General features: G+C 39.8%; 1 protein-coding gene and 1 long non-coding RNA gene across 5 annotated transcripts in view; one reads left to right on the top strand and one right to left on the bottom strand.

Moving 5' to 3' along the window:
- The window catches only part of LOC106875443 (uncharacterized), a 124,531-nt gene that overhangs the window by 40,146 nt on the left and 67,088 nt on the right, over window positions 1-17,297 (bottom strand). Inside the window, exon 1 of one of the 4 annotated variants that reach the window (XM_052970198.2) lies at window positions 3,095-3,259. The exons of the other annotated variants lie outside the window; for them this stretch is intronic. Coding sequence (XP_052826158.1) covers window positions 3,095-3,167 — 73 coding nt within the window. The 5' untranslated portion in view covers window positions 3,168-3,259. Of the gene's footprint in view, window positions 1-3,094; window positions 3,260-17,297 lie in introns of those variants that run through there. 4 annotated transcript variants of the gene reach the window in all.
- Window positions 12,782-15,671, top strand: LOC149134468 (uncharacterized). Its single transcript, XR_016242778.1, has 2 exons — window positions 12,782-12,887; window positions 14,167-15,671. It is a non-coding gene; the product is annotated as an uncharacterized LOC149134468 (long non-coding RNA).

Below are 17,297 nucleotides of genomic sequence, written 5' to 3'. Positions count from 1 at the left end.
ACTTCATATATAAATGCTTCAGAACAAAGCACCAGTCCAGTAGTAAGAAGAAATTAAGATGAGAAAAGAATAAGTAATCATATCATGAACTTCATTAGCTTACAGCTGTTTCTGTTATAAGATGCAAAGCACACACAGTTGTATATAGAGACAGATAGATATTCATACATAAAAACATACATAGACGCGCACACGCACACTCATACACGCGCACGCATGCATACTCATAAGGGATTCCACCATTTTAGTAAGATGCCATCCATTTTAACCATTCATTAACCTATTAGTCATAATTCAACAACATAAAATCCATAACAATTTGTCAGCATTATTCAGTAATATTACATTTCGATATGTTTTCCAGTTAAACTTAAGCAGAAATATTTATGGTTTCCTTGCAATTTCATGTTGGTTATGAATGAAAGCAATGAGAAAAACATCATCACCACGAATGTTGTACAGAATGGTTTACAAAGGTAGGGTCCTTTTTTCTTTCAGAGTAAAAAGTAAAAATTTTAGATTATCATTTTTAATTTTTGCTATTATAATCATAATCCACATCATTGAAAATATAACTGCGTAAAACTTCATTTAAATAATGTATTTATTAAAGGAAATTACGAGTAAGTTGGTGAGGAACACCAAACTATAGTTATGCCTCTATGTGAGGTGTGTGTACATTTCTATTCACATATGCATAAACACACCTATATATATATATATATATATATATATATATATGCGAGTAAAAATAAATACAAAAAAAGGGGTTTTGTATGATTGTGTATAGAGGAATATATTATTTTGTTTAAAAGAGTTCCAACACTGTCTGTTTTTTGTTTTATTTATATTCCTGCAAAACCAATGTGAGATATAGAATATGGAATATACAATATATAATATAATATACAATATATAATATAAAATAAAAATGGATGGTACAATGAAATAAAGTATTGAATGTCTTATTGAATATATGGAATATGTCTTATTGAATAGATGAAATATTGAGTGTTCAATATAAAGGATTAAATATATAAAGGCGAATACGTATTTTCTATACCTTGTGGTATTTCATCATGGCCGGTATGACAGACACATATATATTGCCAGTAGTTCATGTATCCGAAAAGGAAGCACACTCTAAAGCATTGGAGCAGTAATATATTTTTAGGAAGTCAAAAAATGATGGCCAGTCATAGAGTGACCATTTATTTCGCACCTATAAAGGTGCTCATAAGATTCAAACGGCCGAAGGTACATAGCCGCTAGAGTCGCCTACACTGTTAAGCGCTAGGTGCGAAACCAATGGTCACTCCATGACCGGCCATAACTTTTAACTTCCTAATATATATATATATATATATATATATATATATATATATATATATATATATATATATATATATATATAAATATAAGGTTGAGGAGGGTATTGGATTTAACCAAACCCAAAAGGATACAGGTAATACCGAGTAAGTGCTGTATACCGACTAGTTTTGCCCCAGTCGTTGTATGAACAGGATTGGGGGTTATAAGTCGTGTATTAGCGTGTGTATGTATAAATATATAAAAAGATAAAGAGAGCAATGGTAAAGTTAGAAATATATTTTATGGATTAGAGTCTTACAGCTATATATTTCCAACTTTACCATTGCTCTCTTTATCTTTTTTTATATTTATACACACACACACACACACACACACACACACACACACACACACACACATATATATATATATATATATATATATATATATATATTCAATTAAAAGGTATGTTAACCTCATGATGGGATGGTTTCATCCAAGGAAATACTAGTTCAATACCTAGTATTTTTGGGGAATGAATTTCCTTAAAATAATATATCATATAAATGGATATAAAGGGTATAAAGTTTATATCCATTTAAAAGAAGAAAAGAAAATAGAGAGTAGGAGTAGGAAGTTAATTGTTTATTATTAACAAATTGGTCATCGCTTCTTACAGCCGAAGACGACCAATTTGTTGTTATTAATAATAAACTATTATCATTAAACTATTATTGACTTCCTAATCTCTATTTTCTTTTATTTTAAATGGATATAAACTCTGTGTGTGTACACACACGAACGTACACTACAAGCAAAATGCAAAATAAAACATAAAATTTATTAAATTCTACACGTGAAAGATGCACATTTATGCAGTATATCAGTATGCATACATATCAAATAAAAATATACATACATTATAAACAGACAAGTGAAGATATGTGAGTGTTTTACGTTGTTTTTAACCACTCCACAAATGGACGGTGTGTGCAAGTTGCAATCGCCAGCCTTGTCACATTGATTCATTCTGCAAATTACGTGTCTGCGGAATACTCGACGTTTTACAATAATTTACAAATAGAATTCTAGGCTGATGGTGGTGGAGTGGAAACTATTCTTTCGAAGTGCCATACTTCATAGAAAAGAAAAGTCTCTTCCGCTTTTTTCCTTATTTTTTCCCCCCTTTCACTAATCTTCTTTCTCACGCAACGGAAATTAATTTGATTCTGAAGACTTTTCTCCCCCCCCCCCAATTATTTTGCATTTTTGTCCTGCTTCCTATCTTCCTAAGGACAAAACTCCGCTGATTTAAAGAGGTTCAATTGGTTCTACTATTGGTATAGTCATTGTAGAAGTGGAAGAAGGATCTATATATTTATTTATCTCCGCATTTACACAGGCGGTGAGTATTCATACAGCCAGCTCCACGATTAAACACGCTGGTAATTATACACAGCAACTTTTACAATGAATTACAAATGATAATGGCTATATTCACAGCTACACAACCAACATAAACAGTCCAATTGAGATATGTATGAATAAAGTATGAATGAAAACGACATGAAGACAGTAGTAGCACGTTATACCAACCCATTCATTGCTGATGTATGAATGAACACATCATAGTAGTAGCAAAGAAAGGCTGGAATATACTTCTATTAATTTCAAATCAATATGTTGGTGGAGAAATGAATTTGAAATATAATTTTCTCTTGTTGTGTAATAAGTATAGAAAGCAAAAATGAAAAAGCACTGGTATTTCTTACACAATACTTACGCCAGCAATGTAGAGAGATAACGGGAGAAAACAAGGTTTGGTGTAAAGAACAATAATTCCCCACCAACAACATTGAATTTAAATCTTAGGAGGGCACTCAGCAGCCATGAAATTGAACAATAGCTATATACATAAGCAAATATAGAGCGAAGAAGGAGTGGACACACATACACACACACACACAGTAGGTGTAGATGTGTGTGTGTGTGTGTGTATGTATGTTTCTATCTAGCTGTCTATAGATAACTACATGCGCACACACACACACACACACACACTTATATGATGCCTTCTTTCAATCTCTATCGACCAATTCCACTCGCAAGGCATTTGTCTGCCTGTCTAAAATAGAATGCACTTGCCTAGGAAGACGCTTCTATATGTATATGCATGTGTAATTATGTTTGTATATCTATACATACAGACGCATTGTTATACAGCCATGTACATACATATGCCTGCATATGTGTGTTTGTGCGCGCGCTTGTTTACACTCCCCAGATTCGTCTGTCAAATTGTTGCTGACAAGTTAGTGTCAATAACTTACTGTTTGGAAGACATGAATGTATGAAATAAGTTAACCTTTACAGGGAAAAAGATGAAAGAAGCAAAAAAAAAAAAAGAAAAATTAAAGAATATATATATGTAGCCTCGGGCCGACCAAAGCCTCGTGAGTCGATTTGGTAGACGGAAACTGAAAGAAGCCTATCGTATATATATGTATATATTTGTGTGTCGACTTGTTCGACTAAAACCCATCAAGGCAGCGTTACAACATGGCTGCAGTCAAATGGCTGAACCAAGTAAAAGAATAAAAGTATATGTATGTGCGTGTATATATATATATATATATATATATATATATATATATATATATATATATATATACATATTTGTTTTGCAAGATTTTTGATGTGAAATCGTGTGTTGAAACAGATGTTGTTGTACTTGGGGATGGTCATATTGCCAGTTTAGCCAATAAAAACACACGCACTGTATATTTGGTGTTAATTTGCTTCAGCTTTATATTACATTAATCTTAATCTTATTTCGGCCAGAGTTCTTTCGTCACACTTCTGTGACCGCCATGGCTGATAGTTAGCAAGGTGAGACACACATAAGAAAGAAGGAAACAAAGGATCACTGATGCGGTCACAGAAGTGTGACGAAAGAACTCTGGCCGAAATAAGATTAAGATTAATGTAATATAAAGCTGAAGCAAATTAACACCAAATATACAGTGCGTGTGTTTTTATTGGCTAACCTGGCAATATGACCATCCCCAAGTACAACAACATATATATTACATTTGTTTGCAATGTCCTGTACCCAGATATGCACCTATACATACAGGTGGATGTCGGTATGCACATACCTGTACGTATATATGCATATACTCATTTACTATTTGTTTTTACGATTGAACGCAGCGTCTTCCAAATGTAAGTAGTTTTCGTAAACTCATATCCTCCGACGCTACTCTATCTCTTTCTCTTTCCTTCCCCACCTCGTTCTTCCTCTGTACTACTACGTATCTCGCTTTACCCCTCTCGTTCTTCCTCTGTTACTACTACGTATATCTTTTTCCCCCTCGTATTTCCTCTCTTTCTCTTTTCCTCTCGTTGCTCACCTATTCTTCTACTTCCTCCCTCTGTTTCTCCCTCTACCACTCTCTCTCTTCCCTTTACACCGGCATGGTCACATGCTTCCGGTCAATAATCCTTTCCTTCCTTGGCTTTCGCCAAGCAACGCACGCACCACTTTGTCCCTCTCGAGTTCGTGCCTCATCGCGTTCATACACACATAATTTTTCTCGTCTGGCCGTAAAGCCTTTTCTGTTTGTTTTCCTGTCTTGTTTTTTGTCCGCCACTACATTCCTCCATGGCTAGATTTAATTTGCGTATACAAATTTAATCTGCGATCCATGGGACGAGCCGTTTTAGCGATGCGTCCTGCCCAAGCTCGTCGAAACGCCGGTGTTAAAACGTGGGTGGCTGATGAAGGAGAATGTTCTCTATGTGGCTCGTGTGTTCTCGTCTACGTTTGTTTGCAATGTCCTGTACCCAGATATGCACCTATACATACAGGTGGATGTCGGTATGCACATACCTGTACGTATATATGCATATACTCATTTACTATTTGTTATATATATATATATATATATATATATATATATATATATATATATATATATATATATATATATATATATATATATATATATATATAGGCGTAGGAGTGGCTGTGTGGTAAGTAGCTTGCTTACCAACCACATGGTTCCGGGTTCAGTCCCACTGCGTGGCACCTTGGGCAAGTGTCTTCTACTATAGACTCAGGCCGACCAAAGCCTTGTGAGTGGATTTGGTAGACAGAAACTGAAAGAAGCCCATCGTATATATGTATGTATATATGTGTGTGTGTGTTTGTGTGTCTGTGTTTGTCCCCCACCATTGCTTGGCAACTGATGCTGGTGTGTTTACGTCCCCGTAACTTAGTGGTTCGGCAAAAAATACCGATAGAATAAGTACTAGGCTTCCAAAGAATAAGTCCTGGGGTCGATTTGCTCGACTAAAGACGGTGCTCCAGCATGGCCACAGTCAAAAGACTGAAACAAGTAAAAGAGTAAAAGTAAAGAGTATGTATATATATATATATATATAAAGGTTATGAAGGGTAATGGAGTCAACCAGACCCTAAAGATACAGGTACTACCGAGTAAGTGCTGTATACCAACTAGTTTTGCCCTAGATGTGGTTGTAACATGAATGGGGAATATAACATGGACTGTGTATTAGCGTGTGTATATATAAAAAAGAATGAGATCAAGAGACCAATGGCATAAGTAAATTTATATTTTATGTAGAATGTCTTACAGCTGTTTCAGGGAAAATTATGCCATTGGTCTCTTGATCTCATTCTTTTATATATATATATATCTTCCAGATTTTCTGTCAGCATGGTAAATGTTCAGACTGTTCTTCTGGTCTGTCTGTTGATCTTACACTCTAGTGAAAAGCTGTTTGTAATGATGGAGCTAAGCTGTGTGAACTATGGGATAATCTCCAGTTTGTAGTCATTGATAGTTAGGGCAGAGAATAGTTCAATGCCTTTGTTCAGTATTTTGCTCTTCTTTAGGCTGATAATGAAATTTAAGTTCTGGCAGGTTTGTGAGAAGCCATTTATAAAGCATTGATGCTAATCCACAGTGTTTGTTATCAGTACCACATTGTCTATAAACGTGGCCTTAATGAAGGCTTCACATAGTTTGGTTTTTGTCTCTGGCTGGGCCAGACTGAGCAGCCTCCTGTCTAATCTGGTGTGAAGTTAAACACTATCAGTTCATGTTCCAAAAGCATGTTTCTGCATGACTGCAAAAAAGATACCAAACAGTGGAGGAAAGCACACAACCCTACTTTACACTACTGTGAATGTTGGAGTCCTCTGAAAAACCATCCCATGGATCCTTGTGATTACATCCATTTTCCATGCACACTCTTTTACTTGCTTCAGTCATTTGACTGCGGCCATGCTGGAACACCGCCTTTAGTCGAGCAAATCAACCCCATGACTTATTCTTTGTAGGCCTAGTACTTATTCTATCGGTCTCTTTTGCTGAACCGCTAAGTTACGGGGACGTAAACACACCAGCATCGGTTGTCAAGCGATGTTGGGGGGACAAACACAGACACACACACACACATATATATATATATATATATATATATATATATATATATATATACATATATATATATATATATATATATATACATATATACGACGGGCTTCTTTCAGTTTCCGTCTAACAAATCCACTCACAAGGCTTTGGTCAGCCCAAGGCTATAGTAGAAGACACTTGCCCAAGGTGCCATGCAGTGAGCCTGAACCCATGACCATGTGATTGGTAAGCAAGCTACTAACCACACAGCCACTCCTGTGCCTATGCATGCATGTATGTATTATTTTAGAGTCATTGTTTTACAGCCAGATGCTGTTCCTGTTGTTAAGCCATGCCTATATATTTTTCAAGTAAAGAATCTCTTTATTTCATACATCTTTGAATGTGCAAAACTAGTGGCTGATTTGTTAGTATAACTAACAAGTGTTACTGCTTTTAGCTGATGGTATCTGAACAAACATATTGACACATGTGCATACACACACACATACATATGTACACATTTATACAACAAACTTTCTAGGTTGCTCTCTACCAAATCCACTCAAAGCTTTAGTTAGCTCAGAACTGTAGTACAAGACACTTCCCAAGGTTCTGTACAATGAGACTGAACCGGAAACTATACTTGCACCTATTATAGCAGTGTCTGCACCTGTGTGTGTTTTTATGTATATATTCTTTTATTCTTTTACCTGTTTCAGTCAATTGACTGTGGCCACGCTGGAGCACCGCCTTTTAGTCGAAAAAATTTACCCTTGAACTTGGTCTTTGTAAGCCTGGTGCTTATTCTGTCGGTCTCTTCTGCAGAACCGCTAAGTTACAGGGACGTAAACACACCAAGATCGGTTGTCAAGCAATGGTGGGGTGACAAACACAGAAATAAACATGCACACGTAAATATATACATACATACATGTATGTGTGTGTGTGTGTGTGTATATATATATATATGTGTGTGTGTGTGTGTATGTATATATATATATATATATATATATATATATACACACACGTATGATGGGCTTCTTTCAGTTTCCGTCTACCAAATCGACTCACAAGGCTTTGGTCGGCCCGAGGCTATACTAGAGAACACTTGCCCAAGGTGTCACGTAGTGGGACCAAACCTGGAACTATGTGGTTGAGAAGCGCGCCTCTCTCTCTCATATATATATGTGTGTGTGTGTGTGTGTGTGTGTGTGTGTGTATACACACACAATTTTAATGTGCATTACATAGTGTAAGAGGCGATGACTACTGACCGAGACCTTTGGAAATGTGCTGTGCGTGAGAAGACCCGGCAAGCAAAGTGAGACCAAGTGAGATTGTTGCCAGTGCCCCTGGACTGGCTCTTTTGCGGGTGGCACATAAGATGCACCATTCTGAGCGTGGTCGTTGCCAGTACCGCCTGACTGGCCTTCGTAGGATTTTCGAGCGAGATCGTTGCCAGTGCCCCTGGACTGGCTCTTGTGCGGGTGGCACAATAAAATACACCATTTTGAGCGTGACCGTTGCCAGTACCGCCTGACTGGCCTTCGTAGGATTTTCGAGCGAGATCATCATCATCATCATCATCGTTTAACGTCCGCTTTCCATGCTAGCATGGGTTGGACGATTTGACTGAGGACTGGTGAAACCGGATGGCAACACCAGGCTCCAATCTAATTTGGCAGAGTTTCTACAGCTGGATGCCCTTCCTAACGCCAACCACTCAGAGAGTGTAGTGGGTGCTTTTACGTGTCACCTGCACAAAAACGCCCACGCTCGAAATGGTGTCTTTTATGTGCCACCCGCACAAGCCAGTCCAGGGGCACTGGCAACGATCTCACTCGAAAATCCTACGGGAGCCAGTCAGGCGGTACTGGCAACGGCCACGCTCAAAATGGTGCATCTCATGTGCCACCCGCACAAGAGCCAGTCCAGGGGCACTGGCAACGATCTTACTTGGCTTGCCGGGTCTTCTCACGCACAGCACATTTCCAAAGGTCTCGGTCAGTAGTCATCGCCTCGGTGAGGCCCAATGTACGAAGGTCTTGCCTCACCACCTCAGCCCAGGTCTTCCTGGGCCTACCTATTCTACGGGTTCCCTCAACTGTTAGGGTGTGGCACTTTTTCACGCAGCTATCCTCATCCATTCTCACCACATGTCCATACCAGCGCAATCGTCTCTCTTGCACACCACAACTGATGCTTCTAATGTTCAGCTTTTCTCTCAAGATACTTACACTCTGACAGGTATTCACATTGACATTACACATCCAACGGAGCATACTGGCTTCATTCCTTGCGAGCTTACATATGTCCTCAGCAGTTACAGCCCATGTTTCACTGCCATGTAGCATGGCTGTTCGTACGCATGCGTCATACAGTCTGCCTTTTACTCTGAGTGAGAGTCCCTTTGTCGCCAGCAGAGGTAAGAGCTCTCTAAACTTTGCCCAGGCTATTCTTATTCTAGCAGCTACACTTTCAGCGCACCCACCCCCACTACTAACTTGGTCGCCCAGATAGCGGAAGCTATCGACTACCTCTAGTTTTTCACCCTGGAATGAGATAGAAGTTGTTTCCTGTTTGTTTACAGTCTTTATTGCACCTGAACATCTGCCACAAACAAAAACTAACTTCCTAGTTAACCTGCCTTTGATGTTGCTGCACCTCTTATGTGTCCATAGCTTGCACCGGGTACATCTTATAGAGTTACTACCTACTCCTTTTCTACATACTGAGCAGGGCCATCTACCTGAAGGGGTTTGTGTTTTATCTACCTTCCTACTTATTAGGATTTTGGTTTTAGCTAGGTTGACTCTAAGGCCCTTCAATTCTAGACCTTGCTTCCACACCTGAAACTTCTCCTCTAGTTCTGATAGTGACTCCGCAATTAGGGCAAGGTCATCAGCATAGAGGAGCTCCCAGGGGCAACCTGTCTTGAACTCCTCTGTGATTGCCTGGAGGACTATGATAAATAAGAGGGGGCTGAGGACGGAACCTTGGTGGACCCCTACCTCTACCCGGAATTCATTGCTGTACTCATTTCCAACCCTCACCTTACTGGCAGCATCTCTGTACATGGCTCGCACAGCTCTCACTAACCATTCTTCTATCCCAAGTTTCCTCATTGACCACCAGATAAGGGATCGGGGGACCCTGTCAAAGGCTTTCTCCATGTCAACGAAAGCCAGGTACAGAGGTTTATCCTTAGCTAGGTATTTCTCCTGCAGCTGTCTTACTAGAAATAAGGCATCAGTAGTGCTTTTACCTGGCACGAACCCAAACTGCATCTCATCTAAATTGATTCGCTCCCTAATTAGTTGGGCTATGACCCTCTCTGTAACTTTCATAACCTGATCTAACAGCTTGATGCCTCTGTAATATCGTTGCCAGTGCCAAATCAGATTGGAGCCTGGTGTTGCCATCCGGTTTCACCAGTCCTCAGTCAAATCGTCCAACCCATGCTAGCATGGAAAGCGGACGTTAAACGATGATGATGATGATATAGATATATATATATATATATATATATATATATATATATATATATATATATATACATACACACACACACACACACAAGGTCTGATCAATAAGTATCCGGACCGGTGCTATAGAACGAAACTGAAGCACGCAGAGTGAAGCCACTGGGCAAAGATTGACCTTAAACTCCGCTCTGCATGCACACTAAGTTTTTATGTTCTAACTCACTTCTCCTGTTTACAGAAGTGCTGGGAAGGAAGGTGTGAAGCATGTGATCATTGCATTGACCATGATTGACAAAGTTGTCATGACGATACCTGCTCAGAGGCCTATGCAAAGTTGCAGAAAGTGAATGGAGAGGAGTGTATGAGCTGCACACAAGTGTACGAGTGGTTTGGACCTTTCGAAGATGGCTGAAAAAATGTTGATTGTGACAATCGTTCTGGGAGACCCGCAACCAGCAGAACTGAGAAAAACATCACAGATGTACGTGCAGCTGTAAAGGGGAAATCGTCGAATCACTATCCAGAAGTTATCAGAAGATGTGCAGATTAGTTACAGTTTAGTTCAATCCATTATCACTGACGATTTTGGTATGAGACGCATGTCTGCCAAATTTGTGCCAAAACTGCTTTCAGCTGACCAAAAACACACTTGGGTTTTAGTTGCCCAAGATCTTGATTGTGTCAAGAACGATGAAAAGTTTTTGAAAACTTTGCATAGGCCTCTGAGCAGGTATCACCTAACTGTGGGGAAAATTAGATGCAGATTCTCTGCTCAACTTTTTCTGTCATGGTCAATGCAATGAGCACATGCTACACACCTTCTTTACAAGCACTACTGTAAACAATGGAAATAAGCTAAAATGTTAAAACTTAATGTGTATGCACAGCAGAGTTCAAGGTCAAGCTGTGCCAAGCGGCTTCACTCTGCATACTTTCGCTTTGTTACTATGGCAACAGTCCAGACCCAGTATGCATATATATATATATATATATATATATATATATATATAAACTTTAGTATATTGAGGGAGTTGAGGGAACCTGTGGAAGAGGTAGACCGAGGAAGACCTGGGATGAGGTGGTGAAGCACGACCTTCAAACTTTAGTCCTCACCGAGGCAATGACCAGTGACCAGGACCTTTGGAAATATGCAGTACGTGAGAAGACCCGGCAAGGCAAGTGAAAGCATAATCTGTGACCTCTGCCAGAAGTGTAGCCAGCTCACTTATTCGTATCTTTAATTCATTGGACACTAAAAACTCTACTTGCGAAGACCTGTTGAGGCAAATAAATTTGCAATTTGAAATTTGAAATCTGAAATGTGAAATCGAAATCGAACCGAATCCGTTGACTGGCACCCATGCCAACCTCTCCTTCATTGGACACTAAACTCTACTTGCGAAGACCTGTTGGGGCAAGTGAAATTGAAATCATAAGTGAACCATACTCGATGACTGGCACCTGCCCCAGTGGAGCATTAACAGCACTGTCCAAGCATGTTCATTGCCAGAGCAGCTGTCTGGCTTCCGTGCTAGTGGCCCGTAAATAGCACCATTTGAGTGGAATCGTTACCAGCGTCGCCTTCTAGCACTTTTGCTGGTGGCATGTTAGAAAATCATTCAAGCGAGGTCATTGCCAGTGCCGGTGGACTGGCTCCCGTGCAGGTGGCATGTAAAAAAAATACCTTTTTGAGTGTGGCTGTTGCCCTCGTGCCGGTGGCACGTAAAAACACCCACTATACTCTCGTAGTTGGTGTTAGGAAGGGCATCCAGCTGTAGAAACTCTGCCAGATCAGATTGGACCCTGATTCATTTCAAACAGGGGAGGTCAGCTGCTTTCCCTTACTGGTCTGGCATCTACAGACTAGTTTCAGGGTATTTGTCCCTTATCAATGTAGAGCGGCCGAACCCAGCAGGTGTCGCTACTGATGCAAATTCTCTGCTCAACTTTTTCTGTCATGGTCAATGCAATGAGCACATGCTACACACCTTCTTTCCAAGCACTACTGTAAACAATGGAAGTAAGCTAATATGTTAAAACTTAGTGTGTATGCACAGCAGAGTTCAAGGTCAAGCTGTGTCAAGCGGCTTCACTCTGCATACTTTCGCTTCGTTACTATGGCAACAGTCTGGGTATATAAATGAGAGTTTGTTTGTGTGTGTGTGTGCGTATGTTTCTTATGCATTCGAAAACTGAGTTGCTGATTTTGATCTATGGAGTATCAAAAGATTCAGTACTATTTCCGCAACCAACTAAACTTTATTTTCATTGACATATTTCCGTTACGAAAATTTTAAGTTATAATCTTTTCCATAACTCACCTGTTGTATGAATTTTATACGACGACGTCACATTTTCTGTATGAGTGTGTACCTTAAAAGACATCCATCATTATGACAAACATCTTCACTCACTCACTCACTCACTCTCTCTCTCTCTCTCTCTCTCTCTCTCTCTCTCTCTCTCTCTCTCTCTCTCTCTCTCTCTATCTCGCACACACACGTCCATTTTATATATACATACATCTTATTTTTACAGAATGACCGAGTGAAACGCAGAATGAGAAAAAGACAGAGAGACAAGAGAAAGAAATGGAGACAGAAAACAAGTTTCTATAGGAGAAGATGAAAGACAGGGGTAGAGGGTGAGAGTGAAATGCTGATGTTTCATACCCCTATGTATGTTCTATATTTGAAAGTGAAAGAAAGCCGAGAGAAACTTGATGCTGTATGTATGTTCTATAGGTGAAAGTGAAAGATGGATAGCGGGTGAGAGAGAGACACTGGTGTTTCATACCCTATGTATGTTCTGTAGTTGAAAGTGAAAGAAAGCCAGCACAAAATTGATACTGTATGTTCTATAGGTGAAGGTGAAAGAAAGTGGCACAAATGAGGTCGTGTCGTACAATTTTAAGGTCAGTTTCACTTTTGTCCCATGTTTCACAGATGCGTAGAATTAGGCATTATCTTTCTCTTTCAACTTTTTATTATAATGTACGGAGACATTCTGCTGTTAACATATTACAATTTCATTACATTTTCTTCTTTTGGAATTAAGAAAGGTATGCAAAAATAGCTTCCTTTGCTTCCCCCACACAGAGTATGAATTATGTTATTTTTTGCTGTGTGCTAAAATATAGCTCAAATCCTATGGAAATTACCTTTTCCTATTCTGTCATTCCTGTTTGTGAGGAGTGTATTTCAAAACCTGATCTTCTATTTAAACTTATAAGGAAGTTTTCTCAGAAACCTTGTCCTTTACCTGTTGTTTCTAGCATGTCTGAGATGACATTTGCATACCCCCCCCCCCCACACTTATTTCTTTCCTCAATTTACTCACATTCCTATGTTTTTCATACAGGAGATTTGCATTTTGCCTAAAAGCGGGTGGCCAAGGTGGGGAAAGGGTCATTCGGTATTTCTTTTCAAAAACAAATTATATTTCCCACACTCGTAATCTCTGTATTTTTTCACATGCATAAAAAAAAAAAACAGTTAAAGATTAGGAAATTTTGGCGGGGAGTGGGGAAATTATAATTTTGAAAACAAGATTTCTGGCCAAAATCATATTAACCCCTTTTTATTCCATGAAACAGTACATAGTTTGGGATCCTTCTGAAGAACATAAATCACTTTCATGCAAATTGTACCCTCCACGTCACTTCTGGACAAACAATAACTTCCATTAAGCCAGTAATCCACTCCACTATATATCACCTAACAGAATGCATTACGCTTATCAAGACAGAGCATAGCCAAATCATTCACAGTTTACTGCTTCTCATAATAACACTATACAAATTGACATGTATGAATTTTCCCACATCTTTTCATTCATTACTAAAAAATCAAATTATACAATGCACAACTTCAAATTGTTATGTCTTCCATCTTATATGTTCCTTAATCGTTTGCTCTTTTCAGTCATGTCACCAAAATGAAGACATTCTCATTTATCTCCGCAAACAAGGACTGCAAAGAAAATTTCTTCTATTCATGCTCAAGAAAACTCACTTCAGTGATGCCCAAATGTGTAATATTTGGAAACGATCACCAACGGCGGAAGTTCTGCTCTAAATTACACTTATTGTCTGGATGAATGCACGATGGCACACCGTGGTGTACTAGAAGTCCAAGATAGGTTAGTAAGGGATATTAGAAACAGTACTGCCATTATGGGGGGCTTAACTGTTGTCTTAGCAGGGGATTTCCGTCAAATATTACCAGTCATATTGTGGGGTATGTGAGCTGATGACATCTATGTGTGTCTGAAGTTTTCAACTCTATGGAGGATTGTTCGTCAGCTTTCATTAAGCAACAATATGCGAGCTCATCTCTACAACGACCCCTTAACTGAGGAATTCTTTCAACAACTTCTAATTGGAAATGGCGCTTTACCGTTGAATAACACCCTGCAACAGTATGTACTGCAATGTGGACACATGGTGTCTACATTGGCCGAGCTTAAAGAAAAGGTATTTCCCACATTGCAAGATAACTTCTAAAACATAGCATGATTCCCAGAGAGAGCTATTTTAGCACCTCAGAATGAAAGCGTTGATAAAGTAAACCATGAACTCCTCCACATTCTACCTGGAGATGCTTCAATGTTTGTCTCCATTGATACTACCATCGAAAAACATGCCACTGTTTACTGTCCAGTTGAATTTCTCAACTCTCTGCAACCCACAGGACTGCCACCACATTAGTTTTTCCTAAAGAAAGGTGCACTGAGGAATTTTCACCCACCATGACTATGCAATAGTACAAGATTGACTAACTACAATGACAAGTCATGTCCTACAAGCAACTATTATTGCCAGCTGTCATTGAGGAGAGATCGCATACATTCCACGCATGCCCCTTATTCAGTCAAATGTGTCATTTCAATTCAAGCGCCTCCAGTTCCCAGTGCAATTATGCTTTGCTATGACAATCAACAAAGCCCAGGGTCAAACTTTAAAAGTTGTGGGTCTCAATTTACAAATAACGTTTTTCTCACAGACAACTATATATTGCATGCTCTCGAGTTGGCAGTGCAGATGACTTGTATATTTATTCTACCAATACTAGGCTTACACAAAACATAGTTTACCCAGAAGCACTGATGGTTTCACTTCACATGTGTCGAAGTGTGCCGTCTGCCCAAGCATTAGAGATGAAGCAGCTTTCTTTTCATGTACTTACTTTCTGTAATATGAATATCTCTACGTCCTCATATGTCATCCAATTCTTTAAATCCGTAAGTCTAGGTAATTCTGGGGGCAATGTTAGGATTTCCTTCTAATCTAAGCTGCCATTCTACATGTTTTTGGTGTCAACAATTTCAGCATTGTTCATCAGAAAATGACAGAAAAACATGTTTATAAACAAGAGTTGTTTGCTTCACACACCTCATGTGCCGATTCTGCCCATAAGAAAGAAACAAATAATACAATGTGGCTGTAGGTCATAACACCCGGGCAATGCCAGGATGCATTGCTAGTATATATATATATATATATATATATATATATATATATATATATATATATATATATAAATAGTCTTTCATTTTATTCTTTATATATATATAGTAGAAGGGGATATATATAGCATTACACAACGTGGAAGACAACTTGAGGTTTCTACGGGATAACCTGCTGAGAGCCACTGACCAGATCTGTGGCTGGTGAAAAGTCCCCTCTCGACCCAAAGTAATGTGGTGGTGGAACAATGTGGTTGACAGGGCTATTAGACAAAAGAAACAGGCTTGGAAGGACTGGAAGAATGGAGGTAGCAGAGAATTGTATCAGACTGCCAGAAGGGAAGCTAGGAGACAGGTTTACTTAGCCAGAGGGGAAGCAGATAAGAAAAAATTTGCCAATGTTCTGCACCATGAGGACCAAAGACTTGAAGTATTCTGTGTTGCAAGACAGTGTGTGAGAGAGAATCGTGATGTCATCATCATCATCATCATTGTTTAACGTCCGCTTTCCATGCTAGCATGGGTTGGACGATTTGACTGAGGACTGGTGAACCAGATGGCTATACCAGGCTCCAGTCTGATTTGGCAGAGTTTCTACAGCTGGATGCCCTTCCTAACACCAACCACTCCGAGAGTGTAGTGGGTCCTTATACATGCCACCGGCACGAAGGCCAGTCAGGTGGTACTGGCAACGGCCATGCTCAAAATGGTGTATTTTACGTGCCACCTGCATAGGAGCCAGTCCAGCGGCACTGGCAACGATCTTGCTCGAATGTCTTTACACGTGTCACCAGCACAAGTGTCAGGAAGGTGACGCTGGGCACAGGTGCCATCACGATTTCGCTTTCACTTGCCCCAACAGGGCTTCGCAAGCCAAGTTTCGTGTCCAATGAAGGAGACGACGTTGGCATGGGTGCCAGTGGTCGAATTTAGTTTGATTTCGATTTCAGTAGCCTCAACAGGTCTTCGCAAGCGGAGTTTAGTGTCCAATGAAGGAAAGGTACACATAAGTGGGCTGGCTACACCCCTGGCAGAGGCCTTGGATTTAGTTCTCACTTGGCTTGCCGGGTCTTCTCACGCACAGAATATTTCCAAAGGTCTCGGTTAGAAGTCATTGCCTCAGTGAGGCCCAATGTTCGGAGGTCATGCCTCACCACCTCATCCCAGATTTTCCTGGGTATACCTCTCCCACAGGTTCCCTCAACTGCTATGGTGTGGCACTTTTTCACACAGCTATCCTCATCCATTCTCGCCACATGATCATACCAGCGCAATCGTCTCTCTTGCACACCACAACTGATGCTTCTTAGGTTCAACTTTTCTCTCAAGGTACTTACACTCTGACTAGTATGCAGACTGACATTACACATCCATCGAAGCATACTGGCTTCATTCCTTGCGGCCCATGGCTGTTCGTACACATGTGTCATACAGTCTACCTTTTACTCTGAGAGAGAGACCTTTTGTCACCAGCAGAGGTAAGAGCTCTCTAAACTTTGCCCAGGCTATTCTTATTCTAGTAGCTACACTTTCAGTGCACCCTCCCCCACTACTAACTTGGTCACCTAGATAGCAGAAGCTATCAACC

Source organism: Octopus bimaculoides, chromosome 8 (assembly GCF_046866305.1).
Source record: "Octopus bimaculoides isolate indiv1 chromosome 8, ASM4686630v1, whole genome shotgun sequence".
Taxonomy (NCBI): Eukaryota; Metazoa; Mollusca; class Cephalopoda; order Octopoda; family Octopodidae; genus Octopus; species Octopus bimaculoides.
Note: the sequence above shows the minus strand (reverse complement) of the source record. Positions and strands in the feature narration are given on the sequence as shown.